The 22,165-nt window shown below is 43.7% G+C and overlaps 1 protein-coding gene across 1 annotated transcript in view; it reads right to left on the bottom strand.

Annotated features, from left to right (window-relative positions):
• MTHFD1 (methylenetetrahydrofolate dehydrogenase, cyclohydrolase and formyltetrahydrofolate synthetase 1) overlaps positions 1 to 13,277 on the bottom strand; it is a 43,126-nt gene extending 29,849 nt beyond the window's left edge. The window contains exons 1-7 of the mRNA XM_074909328.1: positions 13,141 to 13,277; positions 5,658 to 5,742; positions 3,313 to 3,372; positions 2,564 to 2,617; positions 2,066 to 2,202; positions 1,836 to 1,936; positions 1,360 to 1,496 (exon numbers count right to left, since the gene is read on the bottom strand). Of these exons, the coding sequence (XP_074765429.1) occupies positions 1,360 to 1,496; positions 1,836 to 1,936; positions 2,066 to 2,202; positions 2,564 to 2,617; positions 3,313 to 3,372; positions 5,658 to 5,742; positions 13,141 to 13,181 (615 nt within the window). The 5' untranslated portion in view covers positions 13,182 to 13,277. The remainder of the gene's footprint in view (positions 1 to 1,359; positions 1,497 to 1,835; positions 1,937 to 2,065; positions 2,203 to 2,563; positions 2,618 to 3,312; positions 3,373 to 5,657; positions 5,743 to 13,140) is intronic.
• Between the last annotated feature and the right edge of the window lie 8,888 nt (positions 13,278 to 22,165).

The raw sequence follows: 22,165 nt of genomic DNA, 5'->3' as shown, positions 1-22,165 counted from the left end.
TGGGCAGTGGAAAAACACAGAAGTGCTTCAGCAGCAACTTAGAACAGCTTGAAATGCAGAGAAACTGTGTGCTCACCCACTGCCATCAGTGGGATGGAAGGGCATCGTCAGCACTTAAAGGTCACTAGCAGTTCCTTGGCAAGGACAAATTCCTGCGGCCGGAAATTATGGCCTATTTTCACTCTCCTACCCTAAACTATTGCTAGTCGACACTTCACAACCTCCTTTGAACTCCTCCATGATTCCCAAGTGCATCATACCGACTACTTTTAGATAAAAATAAAGCCTTCTGCATATTCTTATCTTCCTCCCTTCAAATATCCCTGCATATTCAGCTGCTCTTTTCAATGCTAGAAATATACCCAGCACTCATCTGACAGCAGCCAAGAACAACCCCTGCACAGAACTCTAAGTGGCACTTCGCTTGTGGCAGCACTGTCTTGTGGTTTTTATGTCCAGGACTGTGTAACATGCAACTGTAATTCAGCACTGATATTCGTTCATACAGTACTCGGTGAATTTGACAGGTCTGGTCACAAAGCTGGTGCTAGAGACTCTGACTAAAGCTTGTTATCAGTTCTTGCACTGCTTCATTCAGGTTTGCTTAGGAAGCTGCAATCCCTTGGAATTTTTTCTTTTAATCTTCAAGGGAGATGAACTTAAAAATTAAGTTTTCATTAAGAATTAGCACCTCGATTGTTAATCAACCTAATGACAGTCTTATAGAACAGCAACTTAATGGCATGAAGCACTGCAGTGTTTCTGATCTTCTTTGCCAGTTATATTCAAATACACCTACCCCCTTTTCAGCTTTAATGCTTGCCTACAGAGCCTGGAAGTGTTGATTGCTCTACGAAATCCAAGTAGGTGGCAGCACAGAAACACACTATTTCTGTCACTCTCACGGCCTAAGAGAAAAATGGTAGCAACTCCCAGTCATAGAAAATAGACTGGAAAAAAAAAAAAGCCCTGGAGAAAACACTTGGTCTAGCATTTCCCAGCCATTAAAGCAAAAGACCACCTGGCCTTTTTGGAAAAAAATTAAAACATATGCTGTCTTGCAGGCCACTACATGGACATTAGGAAGGGATGATTAAATTCTCAGCACTTGCCCAAAGAAAATAAGAATAATTTTACTGTTATAATTAAAACCCTCTAATTAAGGCCAAACATAACCAGTATCCTATTCTAGTGGAAGTATTTACACAACCATGCAATGAACAGGACTGGGAAAATGTTTCAGATGAAAGACAACCCAGACCCAATGACAGAGTAGCAATACAGGGAGTAGCAATGTGCATCAGACAGCACTGGCTTGCAGCAGGTAACTATAGCCTCATGCATCTACCCTGTCCTTACCTCCTCAGCCAGAGTTGAGGTCTTTGAGTGACAAGTGGTTACCGTTGCATGATTCCAGAGCAGCAGGTCATGCATGGGAGCACCAACGATCTTACTGCGACCAACCACTACAGCTCTTTTCCCTGCAACCTGGATGCCTGCACCACAGAAAGTCAGAAGAAAGTAAAAATAGGTCATTGCGCATTCTAGTATGAATTAACTCAAACGGCTCAGGAGTCTTTTGGTCAGTTTAAGTCTGGCACTGGCACTTCAGGATACTGTTCTTCTTTCTGGGGTGTGTGTGATAGGGACCTGGAGCTGAGAGGGAGGAAGGAAGGACCACTTCAAAACTAGTTATTTTCCTCTTTGGAAAGGCAGAGATGAAATGTGGCACCTCAGCAAAAGTTTCAATGCAAAGCATGGCCTTGCAAGGTGCATAATTTCTCCTCTTATTGAAGACTATTGCACTCATGAAAAATGGATGAAAACCTCCTTACCTGTCTGCCTGATAAGTTCCATGCATCCTTTTGGTGTACAGGGAATAAAGCAGTCTCCAAGGTCCCCTCTAGAGAGTTTCCCAGCGTTGATGCTACTTAAACTGCATTTTGAAAGAACAAAGACCAAGTAAGACTCCCAGCCTCATGGTCAGCATTCAAAATTAAAAAAAAAAAAAAGAAGTTTCTTTCTGGAGTAGCTGTCATGCTCTCCAGGGGTGAAGTAAGTTTACCCATCTACATCCTTCTCAGGTGCAACAGCATTGGTTATTTTTTCTGTATTGATGGGTTTATCACTGTCAAGTGGCAGCTGCACTATAAAGCCATGAACAGCAGGGTCTCCATTCAAAGAGGCAATGCACTTGAGGACCTACAACAAGTAAAGACCAAAAATCTAATGGCCGATAAACTGAAATATGACTGATGCAAAGGAAAAAGTACAGTCCTATCTGAAGTGACACACACAGTACAGTTAGTTTTTCCACCCAAGAATATAAATGACTCACATTTTTTATTCTTAGAAAAATACCTGTCAAAGTCTCTAAATTTTACATTGCAATGTTTTAGTTTTCTTTTAAAAATAAAAAAATCTCAGCAGGTTTCATGTCTTTTATCATCAGTTAATATCTATGGGCAAGCAGTCTTTTTTTATAAAATGAGAGGAAAACATAAACTTATCTCGAGCTCAAAACCAAAATTATGTATTTTTCATTATTGGCTGTGTTACTTACGTCAGCTTCTGTTGCTGTGTTTGGCAGTTTTATGTGATTGGCACTGATCCCAATCTGCAAATGAGAACACCAACAAATTATCTGATTTCTGAACAGACATCAGAGATTGATCTGGCTATTCTCTCAGTCCAGCCCAGCCACAGCTGTATTCTGTCACATTTCCCAGGTCTATCTACTGTTCCTGTGGCTACAGTCCTATTATTTGGAAATACCATCAATGAAAGAGAAGATTAGTGCTTTGCCTACTTAGATTGGTCCGTATTTCAACTGTCCTATTCACCTTTTGACATGAACATCATCATCTGGGCTTGACAGCATGCTGCCTTGAAATGCCAGCAGAGAAGATGCCAGGTACCACCCAGGGAAACAGGGACCCATCTACGTTCCCAGCTGTAGCACATCATGTACCACTTGGTGACAGATGTGAGGCAACTGCAGGTACAAGACATTCAGGGAGGGTAAGTGCATGGCCACAGTTCAGGAAATACAGAGCATCAGCACTTCAGACATGTATAATCTAGGAGATGATCACACAAAAAGTGGCACCAACCCACGCTGTTGTTACCAGAGTATCTCACTTGGCTGTCAGGTTACACACCTATACTACTTCCTTATAACAAGGAATTCAGACCAACATCAGTTTCTCCAATATGAGCAAAGCTTAGAGAAAACTTGCATCTGTTTTTTTCATATTCAGATTTGACCTACTGTAGGAGGATAAAAAGAAATACTAAGAGCTTGGGCATTACCTCAGCAGCAGCCTTCAGCTTCATATTAATGTAGAGGTTCGAGTCATCCCGATTTCCAACCTAAGGTTGAAAAGACAGTTGAGTCACACTGCAGAGTAGAGACCCAGTCAGAAGTTGAGATGGGCTTAACCCTTAGCCTTCTGGGCTTCCTGTGAGCTACACCAAGGAGACAGAGGTACTCTTGAATAACTGTTAAACACACTGATAAGAGGCTATAAGTAGCTGGAGCTAAAGGCAAGTTGTCTGATCTCCTGCATAAACACCACTTACACCTGTTGGAAAACCTTAGAAACACAGTGCTCTCCAAAGCAGAAGATACTGCCTGCCATCTGATCTGAGAAAGTTAAATCTCTAGCTAATTAACATGATCAGCAGGTGCTGTTAACATCCAATTATCTGATTAAGGCTTTCAGTAAAGTTGGGCCTCTTTGATACCCAGGATTCTTAATTTTTTGCACATACATACACCTTGATGGAGAGATTTCTTTCACTGCTGATTTGTACTTTGAGAATTTTCCTGCCAAAGAAAAACCATACAAAAGAAGAACAAAGGGATGCACAAAAAGAAAGCAGCAAGTGGAACAAACATCTGTAGTTTCTGACAGTATTAGGTGATCACAGTACAACTGCTTTTCAGAAGACTGCTTGCAACATCCAGTATGTTTTGTTAAAGGTATTACTCCTTGTAACTGTAAGAAAATGAGGGACAAATAAGGAAAAGCTGATAAGCAGACTCTTGAAACCTTGTTCCGAGGGAGCTATCCTTGGTTCTCACACAGATTACAAACTGCAAGGGTGAGTGCATTACCTGGTCAACTAGTGTATATTAGTTCTTCTTCTCCAGGGTTAAACAAAGGGGCCGTCTCCCCTTTAAAGTCTGCTGGGTTTAAGAAAAGCTATGCCTCATATAGGGCAGAAAAGAAGGAAGAGAGCAGGCATCAGATGTCAGCAGACAGACCACATATATTGTGCAAAAGAGGACATTCTTGACTACAGGACAAGATTAACTTATTCTTTGAGCTCAGAGGACACCAGATACCTCCCAAGAAAAAAGCACATATTGTGTGGAGTTATTGTAGCTAATTGTCCTGACTTAACTGAAAAACAGACAGCTGAGAATATCAGTACTAAGAGATGAACTCTAAACTCAGACTGTTTGCTGGCTTACAAAAGTGTCAGAGAGCCAAAGAGCAAACAGCTTGTAAAGGACTCAGACAATCCAGGATCGAAGAGAACACAGACCAACCAAGAAAAAACTCCACCAACACTACAAGACAGCAGTTTCTGAAGACAGATTACAAGGTCAACAGTTCTGCATCTTCCAACAAAGCATTTCTTCTAAACACCTGAAGACAAGTCTTCTGTAAAGATGATCTTTTTAAACCTAATGGAAAAGAAAACCAGAAAAAAAAAAAAACAACCCACAAACAAATTTACTCCCAGCATTGAAGAGGAGCATGGTCTTTGCATACTATAGTGGGCTTAGCACTGGAATCAAGACACAGGCACCAAGAGCTCTCCAGGAGCCCAAAATACAGAGTAAGAACAGAAGCCACTTCTCTAAGCAGCTGTGTTCAGTCCATTGATCCCTTGTGGCCACCCAGTTCCTTCCTGTCATGACATTCTACTGCTAGTCACTTTCTGACCTAAGCACAAAGTTTCCATTTTTTTATAGCTACAAGGAAAAAAAAAAAAAAAAAAATCACCTGAATTCTGCCAAACACATGCCAAACCCCTATGCTTATGAGTGTTTTTTTCCTTTGCAAGTGTTTCTGTGTAGACTTACTTACACTTCTGACAGACATCCAATGCAGTAATGGGATTTTGTTCCATCCCCTGCACTCAAAGTCACCTTGGCCAAAGGTGGTTTTGGTTGTTTTTCCCCTGCCCCTTGTCTCTCCATGTTCTGACATAACAGTAGACTAAATCCCTTAATAAATATCCCATTTCAAAGATTTCTGGTACAAGCACACCTCTGAGAGTTGACAGGCTTTGGGGCTCACACAAATACAAAGACTTGGAGTAGAGTCTACAAGCACTCCTTCCTCATAATAGGCAAGAACCCTACTTTCACCATTTCACAAACGTAATGCTCAAACAGAGAATTGCAAGGGTCTAATGAAATTAAAAAAAAAAAAAAACAACCCCAAAACCCCAAATATTTTTAGGCCTTAGTACTTGGGGAAAAACATTACAGAATTGTTACCATCTCACAGGGAACTGTGCTCTTCTGTTTCTTACAAAGTTACCATTTGCAAGTCAGCTTTGATGAAGCTCTTCGGCTGTGCACTTACCATTGCAAAGCAACACAGATTTTCTGTAGTTGTCATTAAAGAAAACAATACCTGCAAAATTGCGAGTCCTGGTCTGAAGCCTGGAAATTTCTCTTTCATCTCAACAACTTGCTTCTTTAGTCTCTCTCTCACTTGTCTGAAGAGGAAAAAAAAAACCAACCAGAGTAGAAGTTAACAAGGGGCTGAATTCTCATACAGTGCTAAGTCAGGAGCTGAAAAGATGACAGATGGGCAGACTGGCAAACACATACGTATACCATGAGTACACAGGTCGTGGCAATCTCCAGAGAAGACTAATGTCCATAAATCACTAAGTCATTTTGGAAGTTTCATTCAAACTTTTTTTTTTTTTTTTTAAGTCTACATTGTGCTTCTTCACGGTGTCATAGGATACAAAGGTTCAAAAAAATTTGGGACGGAAATTTCTGGGATTTCAAACTCCCTACTCAAAAGCAAATCCTCTTTCCACATATGCTGTACCAGAACTACCTGTCTTTCACAGGCACCAGTCAACACTGTCACACATGTTGTCCTGGTAAAGGATGATGAATCTACAATGGTAAATTCTGGAAAATAGGTAAACAAACAGGAGGTACCCAAAGCTACACCTCTTCTACAGCCGGTCAGTACCGTGTGTTTCTATTTCCTGCCTGCTTGGCCTAACCCATTCTGGGGAAGCTGCAGTCCTACACTCACCTTCCTGCCTCCAGTCTGCTTTCTGTCCTTTTTGACACATGCAAGAAAATACCCCCTGTCTGAGAGCTTCCAAACAAGGCAAAGACTTTGCCACGGGAACAGGAAGGAGAATGGGAGGTGGACAGACAAGAAGCAGTGAGGAAAATCAGCCTGGTACACAGCTCAGGTCAACTGTTCAGTGAAGACAAGTTTAAGGATACAATTGCTAAAACAAAACTTTGAAAAGGAAACATGAGAGGATTCACTGATTAGTTAATCTAGCTCAGATGTCAACTCACACCCAGTTTACTATGCAGTGTTTTAGAGATAACAAGTACCCATCACTGATAAATTAGCTGCAGACAGCTCAAAAGCCACTGTCACCACACTCCCCAGCCTTGCAGTTTTCTAATTTCTCAACTGCTGCCCAGCCCCATGTGCATGATCCTTCACCAGGGAAGGTGGTAGGGAAGAGGTGCTGATGCCAGGCTCAGCCAGCTCTTTTAAATTTGAAATTCTGCCAAAAGCCTGGGTGCAGCCCCAGCACCACTGCTCTGTCTCCTCACCTAAGGCAGCCAGGATTCAGAGAGAACTGACCAGCTGTGCCCATCTGATGGGCTCATGGTGCTGGAAGGAGGCTGTGGCACTTCACTGCAAATGTAGGAGATGCTCAGAGGCAAAGGCCAGGTAAGCAAACCTCACAGGACACCAGAAGCTTCACAGGTCTGTTGTCCTCCATGTGATCTCTAGCCCATGTCCCACCCACTGTTCTCAAAGAGATGAGAAGATGCTACCATCACGCTTAGCAAGTCTGCCCTGCTCCAAACAACCTACCATTTCAAACACAGATGGTCTCCTTGTGCTCATCTACCCTCAAATCAGTATCACAAGGTCTGCTACTTCCGAAGCAGAACCAGACTTTCCAGACTGGAGAAGGTGCTGTTGGTGCCAGTTCATTAAAAATGCGAACAGCAAGGGTATGGGGACAGAGTAAGTAGGTGATGCCAGCTGGGAGGCTGCAATTTCTGCCATATAGGGAAATTCCAGGATGACAGATAGTCAGCGAAGCCAACTCAACCCTGCAACTATGAGCTCCAAATCAGAAATGCCGGTGGCAAGGAGAAAAGGGAAATGGGAGCAACACAGGGCTCTGCTGCAACCCAGCAGCACTGATCCCAGAGGATGGTTCCAGTTGGCCCAGCCAGAAGCAGCCCTCAGGCTGTTCCAAGTCTCATCCTCAGGGAATCACACAGCCTCCGGCTCTGCCCCAAATCGTGCATCTCTCCTGCTGCATCCCAAATCACATGGTCAGAGATTCGCTGCACCTGAGGAGTGGGCTCAGAGCATTTATAGGTGTTTGAATCTGGCCAAGCTGTTCAAAGTCTCTTAACAAGCTTCAGTAAAAGAGGTTGTTTTCCATTTTAATTGAGAAATTGTTCCTAGGCTCCCTTTAGCTATCGCCTCTGAAGAAGACTTGACACAAAGACTGGCTTGCCATGACACTGTTTTCTGAATTCATCAGCCTTATCCTAGCAATTCTTCATGCTGAAGTAACAGAAGTTCATCTGCTGGGTGGCAAAAATCACCAACTGCCTCTCCTTACACTCCAGCTGTAAGCCCCAGAGAAGGCACCAAATCTACAGTTGCAGACACAACAGGGCCTGAGCTCACAAGCAAACTGTAACAACACCACCACGATCTCAAGGAGCATCAGAAAACCACTGTGCATGGCATCTGAGAAGGTCCTGAAGGCCAGCTCTTTGAGGGAGCTTTCTAAGAACAACCTCCACTGGTCCAGTAAGTAAAGCACAGCACTGGTTTGTAGCCTGCAAACAAAAAGAAATGCAAATAAACATATCAAAACTTATGATGCCATAAAGCCCTCATAAGGGACAGCCAACTGGAAAGGATCTCAGGTCTAGGTTTTACTTTTAATCCAGTCTTCTCAGTGGAGAAGAAACAAGCCTACCTAGTGGTCTAAGTTTTTCTCTGTCCTCTGTGAGGCAGGTCGGTGATGTGCTTTCACCTCCAGCAGTCATGTCTGTTCACATATTATATTGCTGTCATTTTCTGTAATTAGGCACTAGCTCACTTCCCCTTCAGCTACAGAAGGTGACACGCACAAACCCACGAAGTGGTGCTGCCAGCACTGATTTGCTTTAGAAGCCTTGAATCAAGAAATTACTTGTTAGACAGCCACCTAGTGTTAAGTACCACCGCTTCCTACTTAACACAAGGGTCACAGGTTCAAAGGTTTGTGAGAAAATTAAGGAAAAAAAAAAATCCTTGTTTTATCTCTGAAGACTTACATATACAAAATAAACTTTGAAGCTAGCAGCTATTTAGGGATACAGTTTACAAAATTCTATTAAGGACCTCAGGTCTTCTCAAAGATAAAAGTTCATATCGATAAATTAACAACATTTTTATTAGCTGTATAAAAACACTTTTAAGTCTTCAAACATAAATTTGCAATTGTACATGGCTGTTCCTCCAAAAGCCTTCCCTCTGACGCTGAGACACACACACCCCCCCCATGCCTACACACTCTTCCACAAACAAACTCCCACTGCAAACAAGGGTCCAGGGTCCACACAGGTTAAGGACAGCACACAGCTCTAAGCACACAGTGCAAAAGCCAGCTCCAAAGATTAAAAAAAACCTGTTAGCCTTTCTTTCTCTAGACTGCAATAGCGAGCAGAATTTAAATTTATTAAGTGAATTTCCCAGAACAGCAAAGGACAAATCACACTCCTCCAGCTCTGCTGTAAATAGAGAGATGCACAGCTAATGCCTCCTCAGGCAGACCCCACCATAACCCCACCCACAGGATTATGTACATGCAATGGCTTGGGTGCCTGTGGTGCGAGCATACACATCACCATACTGGAGATGACCCCAGGCTGTGTTTCTGCCTCTTCTCTGGGTAATAGGGCCCTGGGTCTACGTGAATACTGCCACACATATCACCTGGCAAATACCTCCTTCAGAGACAATGATGCTCAAGAAGAGGCCTGCCCCCAAAGGGGAAGGTTTGGCCTCACTGCCTGGATCACAGACTTCCCAGAAGTTTCAGAAATGTGCATCAGAAGTGCTCTTGCTGCAGCCCTTCAGAAACAGCTGTATAAAGCTCATGGTTCTCCCCAGGTCCTGCACTGTCTTGGTCAGGGCTGTTGTCCCTGTAACCATTCCCCCTTAGAACTTGCAGCACTGCCACTGCTCACTTTCTGTTGCTTCCACAAGAATAAAAGAAACGAAACTGGACACTGCAAACCTCCATGGCACCACATCCTAGTTAGCAGGACAACAGCTTTATCTTCAAATACTGTGAAGAGGCTGCAAGCAAGCACTCCACAGAACACCCTACTGGCACCCCAAAGAGGAGACAGAAAGGAATCTCTCCTGTGGAGCAAAGTCACAGGTTGGCTGTCCCCAGTGGAGTGGCACTGGAATGGGAACTGCCTTAGGAAAGTCTATCTGAATGCTGCTGGTAATTCAACCAATGGCTCCTGCTGAGGGAAGATGCTGTTTTAAAGAACAGAGCTGGAATCTGTTCACAAGTCTCCTGTCATACCACTGCATGATCCTGGCACACTGTCATTATCTCACAGGGGAACTACCTGCTTCTTTCTACCACTTCACACTCCTACAGTTTTTAACCCCTCCTTTGGTTGTGTTAGATCAAATACTTGTCCGAGCACTCTTCAGGCCAGATAAATACATGAAGATGTTTTTTGATTTTTATAAGCTTTTTCATCATGTCTAATGAGGGCCAGAAAACAGCTGAGCTGAAGAAGAAATCATCCATAGGGGATGGGATAGGCAGCATTTGAGGAACTCCTCAAATGTGGCTGGCTGCAACAGAGCAATATAGTTTAAGTTTCACATAAAGCTGAATCTTTAAAACCTACATAGAAGAGTCTGCCCTAAACATGACTCTCAACCATGAACCAGCTCCCCATACTGCAATGTCAATCACAGCAACCAGGAGTGCACCCCAAAACAGCTACCACATACAACACCAACCATCAGGTGATTTAATCACAGGACAATGTAATAGAAATACATAAGATTCAGATCACTTTTGTGGGACTGCAGGCACTTCAGACAATACTTTAGGCCATATCTACAATCTACACTCTTCACAAAGAGTGATAACAAGAATTTCTTCGTTCCATGAAGAGGACATGGCAGTCCCCCACATGTTCTTTCCCTTAGGGCCCCCCCTTTCCATGTCACCTGGTAGTGATGTGCACAGATGACAGCACTGTGGCCCTGCTGTCCACTGGACAATGTTTTCTCCTAGCTTGCAACCTCTTTGGAGCAGGGTCCCATTTTTTTTAATTCTATGTCTGTAGAGCACCTAACACAAGGGGTTCTTGTTCGTATTTAGTGCTGCTCAGTGGCACTGAGCGGTACCAGACCACAGAGTTCACTTACTAGGTGTGAATTGGCTTTATCTTCTCATTAAGTTTTCCTTATCTATAGAGACAAGGAAGCTCGCTCTCTCTCAAAGTATTAGTTCTCTTTACATCTTTCACAAAAATAAGAATGCCATGATCTACCCAATTTTTGTTTAAATAACTGACATGACTGAATCAAGTATTTTTTTCACCTCCCTTTGGGAAAGTGGTACTTAGTGGCGAAAGAAAGTTTACAACACTTACAAGTTTTGATTTAAAACACACAAACTCAGAATTATGTAGCTGTAACACTACTTGATTGATTCACCTCATCTGTTAATATTTGACTGACTTACAAACAAACACTTTTCTTGGTTAAAGGATAAAGTAACAAAAAACACCCCCTAAAAGACAGTAACTGAAAAGACTCTGCAGTTGAGTCAAGTCAGAAACACTCCTTTTCTACAACAGGCAATTCAGTTGAAAATTCCTAAAAAAGCCACATGCCTATCGCTGCTTCTGCTGCCACTCTTGGCCTGGGGGTGGACTTGGACAAGAAGAATCCTCTGGACCAGCACATCTCTAGAGGATCTGGAAGAAAGGGACAGGTATCTGCAGGGTGGATAGTCCATTTCTTCATGCCTCCTTCAAGTACTCCACTAGGAAAAAGCAGAACTACGTAAGGCCCATTCCTGTAGAGCACATGCTGGTTTTGCTATAGTGAACAAAAACACAGCAGAAATAAATGAACTGAAGTAGGACAGCTATACAGCTGCAATTATTTTTTCCATTTTGTGTTGTCTTTATGTTAAGATTTGATGCCTTTGGAAGACAGGCTTCAGCCAAACACCTTAGAGATGTGGTGGAAGCTAAGCAATCCTTTCTCCCGTATGTGTCTATTAAAAGCTTATGCCAGGTATTTGCACAACGTCACAGAGTTCCTCATCTCTGAAAACAGCTGCTGATGTAATACAGAAAACAAACAGAAATAAAGAAGTGCTACCACCTTACCTATAAAAGAATATGCACTGCAAAGGAAGCTAGAATTTTTAAGCTGAATGCTCAGAATTGCTCCAAAGCATATCCAACATACCCAAGCTAGCCTCTTTCCAGATTACTACTCACTCTAAAATTGCAATAAACATATAGTTTGAAAGGATATACTACACCTTAGGCACACTTTCTATGCCAGAAAAAGGAAAGCTGCAGTAGGCAGATGACTAAGGACCACCAGCACCACAAACAGAGCATGCAGAGTGTGTTGGTTTCAAGACTGCCCAAAGCATAAGGTCTAAAGAAGCCCACAAGACTTGAGAGGCTGCAATACCCAAGTGGTACTGGCCCAAAAACTACAGACTAAAAAATATGGAAGCAGCCCTTCTATTGAGATTCAAGACACATTAGGCCTACTTTTCAGAAATGCTCCACTGTCAGCTGGATGTAGATGTGTTGTATGCAGTAATACCTAACACTGGGTCTAACAACTTTTCAGAGATGACTTTAGACTATTTCAAACTTACACTTTCTGTCCAAATTCTCTGGACAACCAGAGAAGAGGTACTGAACTAACCTACCCAACCAAACTCCATTTGCACAGAGTATCACAAGTGTTACCTTTTGCTAAACATTGCATGATCCTAGGGTTAGTGAAATTTATTCAGCTTTCATATGGGATGTGTATGTATAGCAGCAGTAGGAAGAAATAGGTAAACTAAAAGACATGATGCAGGGTCACCTATACTCAGGGCTTGGCAGCTGAGTAAAAGCTGAAAAGCAGAAGGAAGCCTTTTCCTTTGGGGTCAGACAATCTTACAAATAGCTGGACACCTGTGAACATTCATCTTGACATTATCCAATACATGGACTAATTGATATGCTATAGAAAGCAGCGACCGGTGCCTGTACTGTATGAACACCAAGACTGTATCTAAAGCACGGGTTCCCAACTCCTGCTCCTAAAGCATCCCAAAAGCACTGCATAAATACACAAAACCTCTTGCCATTTCACACCTGCCTGGGCACTGATCTCAGTGCAAAGATGCTGAGCGATCCCAAGCCACTCTGCGGGGCTGATGCTGGACGAGGACACCGAGAACGACGCAGACTGGGGGCAATGCAGCTGTGACAGCGCTTTAGGCTCTTCTGAAGGTCTTTAATACCATTTTCATTTAATAACTTTCACCATTTCCAGCCAGGAAGAAGTTAGCTAGTGAAAAAGCTTCAGGGTGACTTCAAACCTGCTTCACCCCGGCAGAGCCAAAGCAAAGACGACCCCAGCCCCACTGCCCCGGCCAGCAAGGCTGGGTCCCGCGGGGCACCCCCCAGCCCGCCACCCGATCGCGGTCAACCCCAAGAGGCGCAGAACCGCGGCCCCCCACAGCCTGTCCCCGCCCGAGGGAAGCGCTGCGCAGCGCCGGGCGCATGGCGGGAAGGGCGGCCGGCCCGGGGGTACGTACGCGGAGACTATCTTGCCGCTGAGGACCTCGGCGGGGGCCATGGCGAGGGCGGGAAAGCAGCGGCCGAGCTCCACGGGGCTCCCGGAGCGTCTGCGGGATGAGCTGCCCCCGCCGCTGCCCTACTCCGTGACCCACGTGTCCCCAAACTTTCGGCGGCCGCCGGCCCCACCGCGCAAGCGCTGCCCCCGCCCCGGAGGAGGGAGGAGAGGGGCACCGAGGGGCGGCCATGGGCCCCCCCCGCCGTGGCGGCGGGGCCGTGTCTCCTCCCCCGCCCTGAGGTGCCCGGCGCCCGCCCGGCGCTGAGGGGAGCGGCGCGACGAAATGGCCGCCGAAACGCCTCCGAGGCGGCGCTGCCGGGCGCGGCCTTCCCTGGCGCCCTGCTTTGCCGGATCTTTAAGAAAATCACACACGGGTATGAGAATAATCGCTGAGTTTCATGTCCTGGGGTAGTACCGTGGTATTCCCCAGAGGTTACTCAAAGAGTTATTCTTACTCTTCAGGATTTGTCCAAGGTAACGTCACCAAACCACTGGCTAGCCAGTGTAGGAAGAGCACTGTGAAGAAAAGGGCGGGATTGTGGCCTGAAGTTCATAGGAGTTGACAAAAGTGAGAAACAGGTTCCTAACGGTCACCTGCAAGGGATGTACTGAAGTAGATAGTGCAGTTAGGAGCGCTGCAGGTGCAGCAGACCATCAGGCTCAGATCCGTGCAGGCTTCCATGTGTACTGTTCTTTACATAACCAAGGCTTTTCCTTACTCTGCAGGCTGACACAGACATTTTAGGACCTTGCGGAGAGAGGCAGCTCAGTGGTTTCGCCACACATTATTAGGGTCCAGCCAGCATTGGAGATGGGAAAAGCAGTTAAATACCACTGAGGCAGACTTGCTCAGGCAAGATAATGCCATGACCCAGAGAAGTTAAGGGACTCGTCAGTTTTTCCTGCTAATATCTAGGCCCACAATTCAATAAGCCAATGATAAAAAGGTCAGGGACAGGGAATTGGCAAATTGGAATTCATGATGGGATTAGGTTGCTGTTGGGGTGTAGTAGCACATTCCTGTGCCTGCAGTAAAGCCGTACTCTTACTGTTTTGGGACCTAGCCATATCTGCCATGTGTGGTGGCAGCACAGCAAAGAAATGGGGTAACGCCACTGCAAATTAACCAGCTGTGGAGAACAGGGGCTAGATGCTACAACATTTGGGACTTAAAAGGCCCGTATGAAGTGCTTTCACATAGATTTTTGCTTTACATACAATGGAGAGGTTTGGAAAAAGAAAGTGCCTGTTCCAAAGAGTTTGCTAAGAAAGCATTCAATCCTGCAACTCCATAATGTACTACATAATGTAATCAGTTCACAAAGGGGTTTTGGGAACTGTCAGATTTTGAGAAGGGAGACAGGTAGGCCTCAGAGTTTCTGCCTAGGACACAACACTGAGAGGATGGAAATATATGGGCCCTATTGTTTCAGAAGCTTTAGGGTTGCTTCTCTGGTGCTCTAGGAGGACAGTCTAAACAATACATAGTTAAAATTTCTCTGAGAATAATGCTTTTCTTTGTGTTTCCTTTCATAGCCTAACAAGTGATGTCTTTTCTGCTTCCTTTTCTATTCAGAGGAGAGCTTCTTATCTTGAGTGGTAAGCCACTTCAAGTTGAGAACGTCTTGTAATTGTAGGATTAAAGGTCCAAAATATCTCTTTGAAAGTGACTAGGAAAAAGGAAAAAATCACATTTTGGGGATTTTATATGCTAAATTAAAAAAAAAAAAAAGAACTTATTTTCTTCTTCTTTCATTATGTATTCCTTGTATTTCCTAGAATGTTCCAACAGGCTGTTGCTGTATTATACAATCAAAACTGAGATTATTCAATTAACTGAGAGAAGGGATTTTTCTAGCTGCTTAAAATTCTGTGCCTTGTTTGTTTCTTCTGTTGCCTTTATCTGAGGCCTGAATGGGCTATTGGGGGAAAAAACCAAACTGTGTTTAAAAAAAAAAATATGCAAAAGACAGACTCCTTTAGTTAAGGACAGGATAAACTCTCAGAAACAGCTTTTACCAAAAAAGATTTGACACTTGGGATGATAGTGTAAATATATCAGGCAGGAAAAGAAAACTAAGAAAGCCACCTACTTTAAAAATATTCCAATGACCTTATTTGCTGAGTGAGTAGAAGAAGCCAGTGCCATCAGGAGCTGTGGTTTCCTACCTAGAGTTGCTAACTTGCATGATTTGCATGTGTGAGCATTAATGTCACTTGCTGCTTTTCATAATGCCCCAGCTCCTGAAAAATAGATGTCTCATGATGGCAGATAAAACTTGGAAAATGACCCGAATTTATTGTAGAGTCTAAAAAATAGGAAAGGAAATAAAAATCATTCTAAACAACTTCTATTATTTTTCACTATTTTTGAGCCAGATTCTTCCCATTTTTGGGAAGGGACAGACTCATTAATTTTAAATTATTATGCCAGAAAATCAGACTAGCTAATCTTTTATCGTAGCAGGAATTTTTTTTTGTATTTCTAACTTGTCTCATGTGGCAGTCAGGTACTAAACCTGAGATTGTTATCCAGAAGTTGTGTGTGTCGTGCCTTTACGTGAGAACATGTTCTTTAACATTTATTCTTAATTGTCACCCTGAGGTCAAAATAGTAGAAATGGGGTGGGAAAGGAACAGAAAAGGGATTATGTGATGAGAAATGGCTGAACAGCTCCTTCTGCTGAGTTCATATCAGAGCCAAATCCAGCCCCAAAATGAAGTAAAAAAGTTAAAGCTTCTATTCACATATAGGAAATCTCAGAGAAACACAGTGGCAAAGGAGACAAACATTGTGAAAATGTTTACAAACTTGACAGCAGTAATCAATGTTTTACACTTTCAGTACAATTCCTTTGACTATATTAATGAAAAAGAATAAGAGAAAAACTAATGCCATGATAATGGACAGCTCTGAGCATAGCCTATTTTGTACTAAAGAAGACTTTTTTCCTAATGGCTCTTAGGTTGAAGAAGGATAAACACAGTTACTTCAGGATAGGCTGAAGCCTCAGAGTAAGAGACGTCTCTGCTCCGAGTGTTGCCCCAGAACAGTTGTTCTGCCTCACTCACCTCCCTGCCCAGCATCCCTGGGTTTGAATTGGCAAGGCCCACAGTTTGATTGTTTACCTTTGCATCCACCCCCTCTTACCCAACATGTCAAAAGTCATGGAGGTTGCTCTTTAAAAAAACCCATGAAGGCTGCAAAATGCGTGCCAGAAAGACTTTCGGTGTTACTGATGAGCTAACAGCTGTGCCTCTGATGGCACAGGGCCCCAGAAGCTGTGATTTCTTATGAGAAACTGACCCCGAATCATCAAATGAAGGAATAACATTAGGTCTTGCCTCACCTATTTAAGTGGGACAGTTGGGATAGGACATTGTCTTCAGTAAAGGAGAAGGAATGGAAAAGTTAGATTAGCTTCATAAACCTCAGTCAGAGAAGAGATTTTGAGAAAGCTTGTTTGCAGGAGCACTCCAGAAAAACAGTATTAGACTTTGATTCTTCAAACACTTACAGGGAACCTTTCCTGCTTAGAGATGGCCCACTGAACAAAGCAGGATTGGTTAAATGAATGACGTTACTTTAGAATGTACCTTGACTGCCATAATGGAGAACACAATTTGGATAACAGTGACACATTTAAATACATGCTATTGGCCAACTCTCCCTTTGATCAGGAGATGACTGAACTCTGACATAAGGCTTGAGATTGACTTAAGTGTACATGCTTTGAAATAGCCCTTATAGCTAAGCTGTGTTGATGTAATAGTAGATAGCATGAGCTAACATTTGTTCCATCATAAAGTGTTTCCTGGGTGTAGTTACCCCCTAATCTGTTCAGCTGTCTCGTGTGCCCCATCCATTTTAGATATGTCACAGAAATAACAAGTTGGTGATGCAGCCAGCTGTTGGACAGTCACAGCAAAAGTAGCTGTCCTGGGTTAAGATGATATTTGCTCTCTGGCCTTCTCAGGGTTCCTGGTCTGATGCCTGAACTAGCAGAACATGGACCTGGAGTGCTCATCCACTTCAGTGCAAAGGCAGACAGATTAATTGAATTGCTTCCAGGAGCAGTTTTAACTACAATGAACTGATTTTCTATAAATCAAAAGAAGGGTACTTTCATCGCAGGTTTTTCTGGCAGAGAGGTAAAGCTGTTTGTGTCCAACAGTGGCAGCAACAAACAGGTCTCTGAAGTGCTTTTCTGATGCCTGTCTCAAGCTTGCCATTCACTTGCCTACTATGCAGGGGTTTTGTATTGACTGTAGTTTCTCTGTCACTCTTAAGACAGCAACTACCAGCTCAGACTATCTCTGAACTTCCACTTGGGTTACTATGCCAGTGACACAAATGTGTACATACTTGAGTACATTTTCCCCTGGCTGCTTTTCTCATTGCTCTTTTAGCTAACTTCCTTTAGATACGCCACCGTACCTTTGCACAGAAATCTTCCAATACTTCTCATAGACCTCTTAGGCATCCTGCAGAAGAAAGATATCTTGTTAACAGCTTGAAGATTTTTGTGTCACACTTCATTCCAGTGAGAACAGTGCCAGAGTGCTTGATAAGTGTCATAGAATCACAGAATGGTTTGGGTTGAAAAAGGACCTTAAAGATCATCTAGTCCCAACCCCCAGCCATGGGCAGGGACACCTTCCACTAGACCAGGTTGCTCAAAGCCCCGTCCAACCTGGCCTTGAACACTGCCAGGGAGGGGGCAGCCACAGCTTCTCTGGGCAACCTGTGCCAGTGTCTCAGCCTGTCCTCCCAGAGGAGGTGCTCCAGCCCCTTGATCATCTTCATGGCTGCCTCTGGACCCACTTGAGCAGGTCCATGTCCTTTTTATGCTGGGGGCCCCAGAGCTGGACACAGGACTCCAGGTGGGGTCTCACAGGAATTCAGTAGAGGGGGAGAATCCCCTTCTTCGACCTGCTGGCCACACTTACCTTGATGCAGCCCAGGACACGGTTGGCTTTCTGGGCTGTGAGCTGGCTCATAGTCAGTTTTCCATCCACTAATTAGCCCCAAGGGCTGCTCTTAATCCACTCTCCATCCAGCCTGTATTTGTGCTTGGGGTTGCCCCAACCCCTCTTCAGGACCTTGCACTTGGCCTTGTTGAACTTGATGAGGTTCACACAGACACACCTCTCCAGGTCCCTCTGGATGGCACATCCCTTCCCTCCAGCATGTTGACCACACCACACAGCTTGGTGTTGTCGGCAGACTTGCTGAGGGTGCCTCGATCCCCCTGTCCATGTCACCAACAAAGATATTAAACAGCGCCGGTCCCAGCACTGACCCCTGAGGAACGTCACTCATCTCTGCTCTCCACTTGGACATTGAGCCGTTGACCACAGCTCTGTGAGTGTGACCATCCAGACAATTCCTCATCCACTGGGTGGTCCATCTGTCAAATCCATGTCTCTCCAATTTAAAGACAACGATGCCATGTGGACAGTGTCAGATACTTTGTACAAGTCCAGGTAGATGATGTCAGTTGCTCTTCCCTTATCCACCAGTGCTGTAACCCTGTTGTAGAAGGCCACCGAATTTGTCAGGCACAATTTACCCTTGTTGGCTGTCACCAATCATCTCCCTCAGTGAAGCTACATTGGCTGCCACCAATGACCTCCTTATTGTCCATGTACCATAGCATAGTTTCCAGGAGGATCCGCTCCATGATCTTGCCAGGCACAGAGGTGGGACTGACTGGCCTGTAGTTCAGTCAGTCTGAACTAAATATGGGCCCTAGGCTGTCCTGACTCTTTGATGTCAAGAGATAATTCAGAGCAAAGAAACCATTTTCTAAGTAGTCCTCCCTGTCACGTAATAACCATTTCTAATAATTCTATAGGATGTTGTGGCACTCCCTTCAATCAACAACAGCCTAATTTGCCTGCTTGTGAGTGGTGTATTACCACATTTTTCAGATAAGCTAACGGAGAAAGAGGATTAATTGATTGCCTAAAGCAAAATACAAACATAAGCAATGGAGCTGTGGTTAACTACCTTGTCATTTCCATCACCTCCTAATTTTCTCTGGCTAATAATTTTTAGTTAATGGCTTGTGACTAAATATTATTTTCTACCTTTTTTCCGACTGCTAAATTTCACGATAAGATGATGAAAAATACAGTTCCAATATTTTCTATATAAATACTCCTTATACCAATTGCACCTTTCTAACTGCATAGGGAGTTGCACACACTGACACAGGCAGAGGTAGACAGGGAGAAAGGTGAGTTTTCAGGACTGCAGGTAGGAGGATGTCCAGAAGACAGTCTTCCCATTGCTGTTTATTCTACACATCCTCTTAGTTCTCCCAGCCCAAGCAGGGACATCCCTGGCAGCGCAAGACTGCATGGCTGGTTCTATGTCATCTCTGCAACAACCTTCACTGGGTGCTCTCTCAACCAAGCAAATCCTGCTCTTGCAGTGTCCTGCAGAGACAGGAGGAAGGTGAACAGTTCCTGAGAAATCCGTGATGAAGAAGTCCAAGGCTGACACAAAACCAGCTTTTCCATAGACCATAATTCAAGGAAGTGGGGTATTTGGAGAGAAAAACAAGTAAATGGAGTTTTGAACTTCAGGCTTGGGTGATACAATCTTTATGCATGACTTAATATCCAGTTTGAAACACTGCGCAGCATTTGATAATGTATGCACACAGTTCATAATATGAAGCAGGCTTAAGAAGTTGTACCTTCAATGATTCCTGATTCCAATATGTGTCCTTCTTCCTATGTAATTGCCTTTAGATCATAGACTGTCTATACCAGATCAGACAAAAGGTTGTCCCAGCTTAGGGTGGCCAGCTGCAGATGTGTAAGGAACAGGGGAAACAGATGATATTCCTGGTCTCCAACCATTTACAGCTGAAAGAATTTCTAAGACAAACAGAATAACGGAAGTGGGGGAGAAATAGGATGATGTTAGGGACAAACAAAATGGTTTGAAGCCCCATGCCTCCTGTTCTTAGAGGTTCATGAGAGACACAGATCATTTCCTTATGATATATAATGTGTAGAATGTCTTAATTTTTCTCAACACACGCAGTCTTTGTGTGCTTCCCCTTTTGCATAGCATCTCTTGGCTATGTGAGTCTGTTGGTTAGTTTTAATGGAAACAGTATTGATAAGGTACCTTCACATGCTGTATGAATGATTTTTTCCCGTATTTGATATGTGCATATTTTTTTCTGTTTCTGAAATACAGATACATTTGCCCACTGTGCTTCATTATTTCCCTGTTGGGGTTATTCATAATTAGACTTTAATTTATTAGCATCAAAAATAAAACCCCATACTTATCCCCCATTGCACATGTTTGATGACAGCTGTTTGTAATTTGAACGGAACAATAAATAGAAGGAGGGAGATACCTAACAACTGCTCTGAAAAAGCAGACCTTTGTGTGATGTGCTGTTCATACGAGCGTGTACCCTCATATATATGAAACAAAAATATTTTCCTTTCCTTGAAGGTCTCCTAATCTAACGCTTTGGAGCTGAGTTTCATCTTCTTGTGAGCACAGCTTGAAAGGGGTTAAAAAGTGTTGACCCACAGACTACTCAAGTATCTCATTCTTCTTCACTCTGAACAGTATGAATGTAAGTCAGCTCACTGCAGGCTTGTTCATTTAGATTTGTACCTATTTGTACTCATTTAGATCTGTACCTATATACATTAGTGTGTATTTCCCAGTTTATATGCCTTATATTACAAACTTTTGTATCCCAAAAGTTTGTCACTTCTAGTTTAAGAGCTATGTGATTTGTCTGGTATTGAAAATAAGAACTGCTCCATTTATAAATGAGGTAGAGCCCGGTGGAGGCACCAGAATCAGAGGCACGTTGCTAATGTTTGCCCTGAAGCTGTGGAGTGTATCTGTTCCTGCATGCTCAGCTGCAACAGAGAAGAAAAGCAGTAAATTAACCTTGCAAGTCTACAGAGCTCTAATGTCAGTCCTGCACATCTCTGGGAGAAAGATTTCTCAGAAGAACAGCAAAGCTTGCTCATGTCTACTACTGTGAACCCTCTCTCAGCTTTCTGATTCATAAACCAGTTGAGATCTGATTAGAAAGTCCGTGCCATAAAATGGTCCGTCCTTTGCTGCTATCTCCAAGAACTTTAAATAATCCATCAGGGCAGTGTAATGTTTTGTCCTGTGGCCTGTGTCAGCTGTAGCTGGCAAAAAGCACATTAAAAGCCCTTCTGGTCCCCTCCAGCCATCCTTTTGAAGCAAAGCATTTTGACATCTCTAGCCTGTGCACCCTGGTGCAGTTGCTGAGGTTGCACATGGAGTAGTTTTGCTTTAGAGCCCTGCTGCTTTGCAGAACAAACCATGAGCTTATAAACTGGGTTTAGGGAAGAGATGCTTGCCCAGGCCGCGAGAAGATTAAGTGCCTGTAGACTTGGTGTGGAACAGGAATATGGTGAGCTCAGTAGCAGGAAGTCTGCTAGGCCTGTGATTGCTCTTTATGGTCTAGAAGCCTGAAGAAGAAAATGAATAATCCTTCCAAGAGAGGCTGTGCCAAGCTCTGATGCTCTTGGTGTCTCTTGTAGGACTGGCAGGCAGATTCTGAAGGAGGCTGAGTCCCCGTACTAGTCATACAGGATCAGTAAAGAAGATATTGTAGCAACAGATCAACAAGACAGACAACAGATTTGACCCTAAGGCCTTTCCTGCAGTATAACATTGACACTAGTGTAGGCACTGACCCTGTGGACATATGTGGTGAGATGTCAGTATAGGACAAGATAAGCAGTATGATCTGAGCTCCTGCCACAGGAAGAAACTTGGAGCCTGACCCTTCCTTCCCTTTGCCTTTGAAGATTCAGTAGCACTCCTGGAACCTTGTGGAAGGATCTGGTGAATGCTTCAAATAATTTTTCCTCTTTGTGGACATTTTTTTATTCCCAGTCTCTCTTACTTTCTATTATTTTTACCAGTTAGAGGATGATGGAGGTTTTGTGCTACAGGC

Source organism: Athene noctua, chromosome 6, assembly GCF_965140245.1.
Source record: "Athene noctua chromosome 6, bAthNoc1.hap1.1, whole genome shotgun sequence".
NCBI lineage: Eukaryota > Metazoa > Chordata > Aves > Strigiformes > Strigidae > Athene > Athene noctua.
The sequence above is the reverse complement of the archived record's forward strand: the minus strand, read 5'-3'. Positions and strand labels throughout refer to the sequence as shown.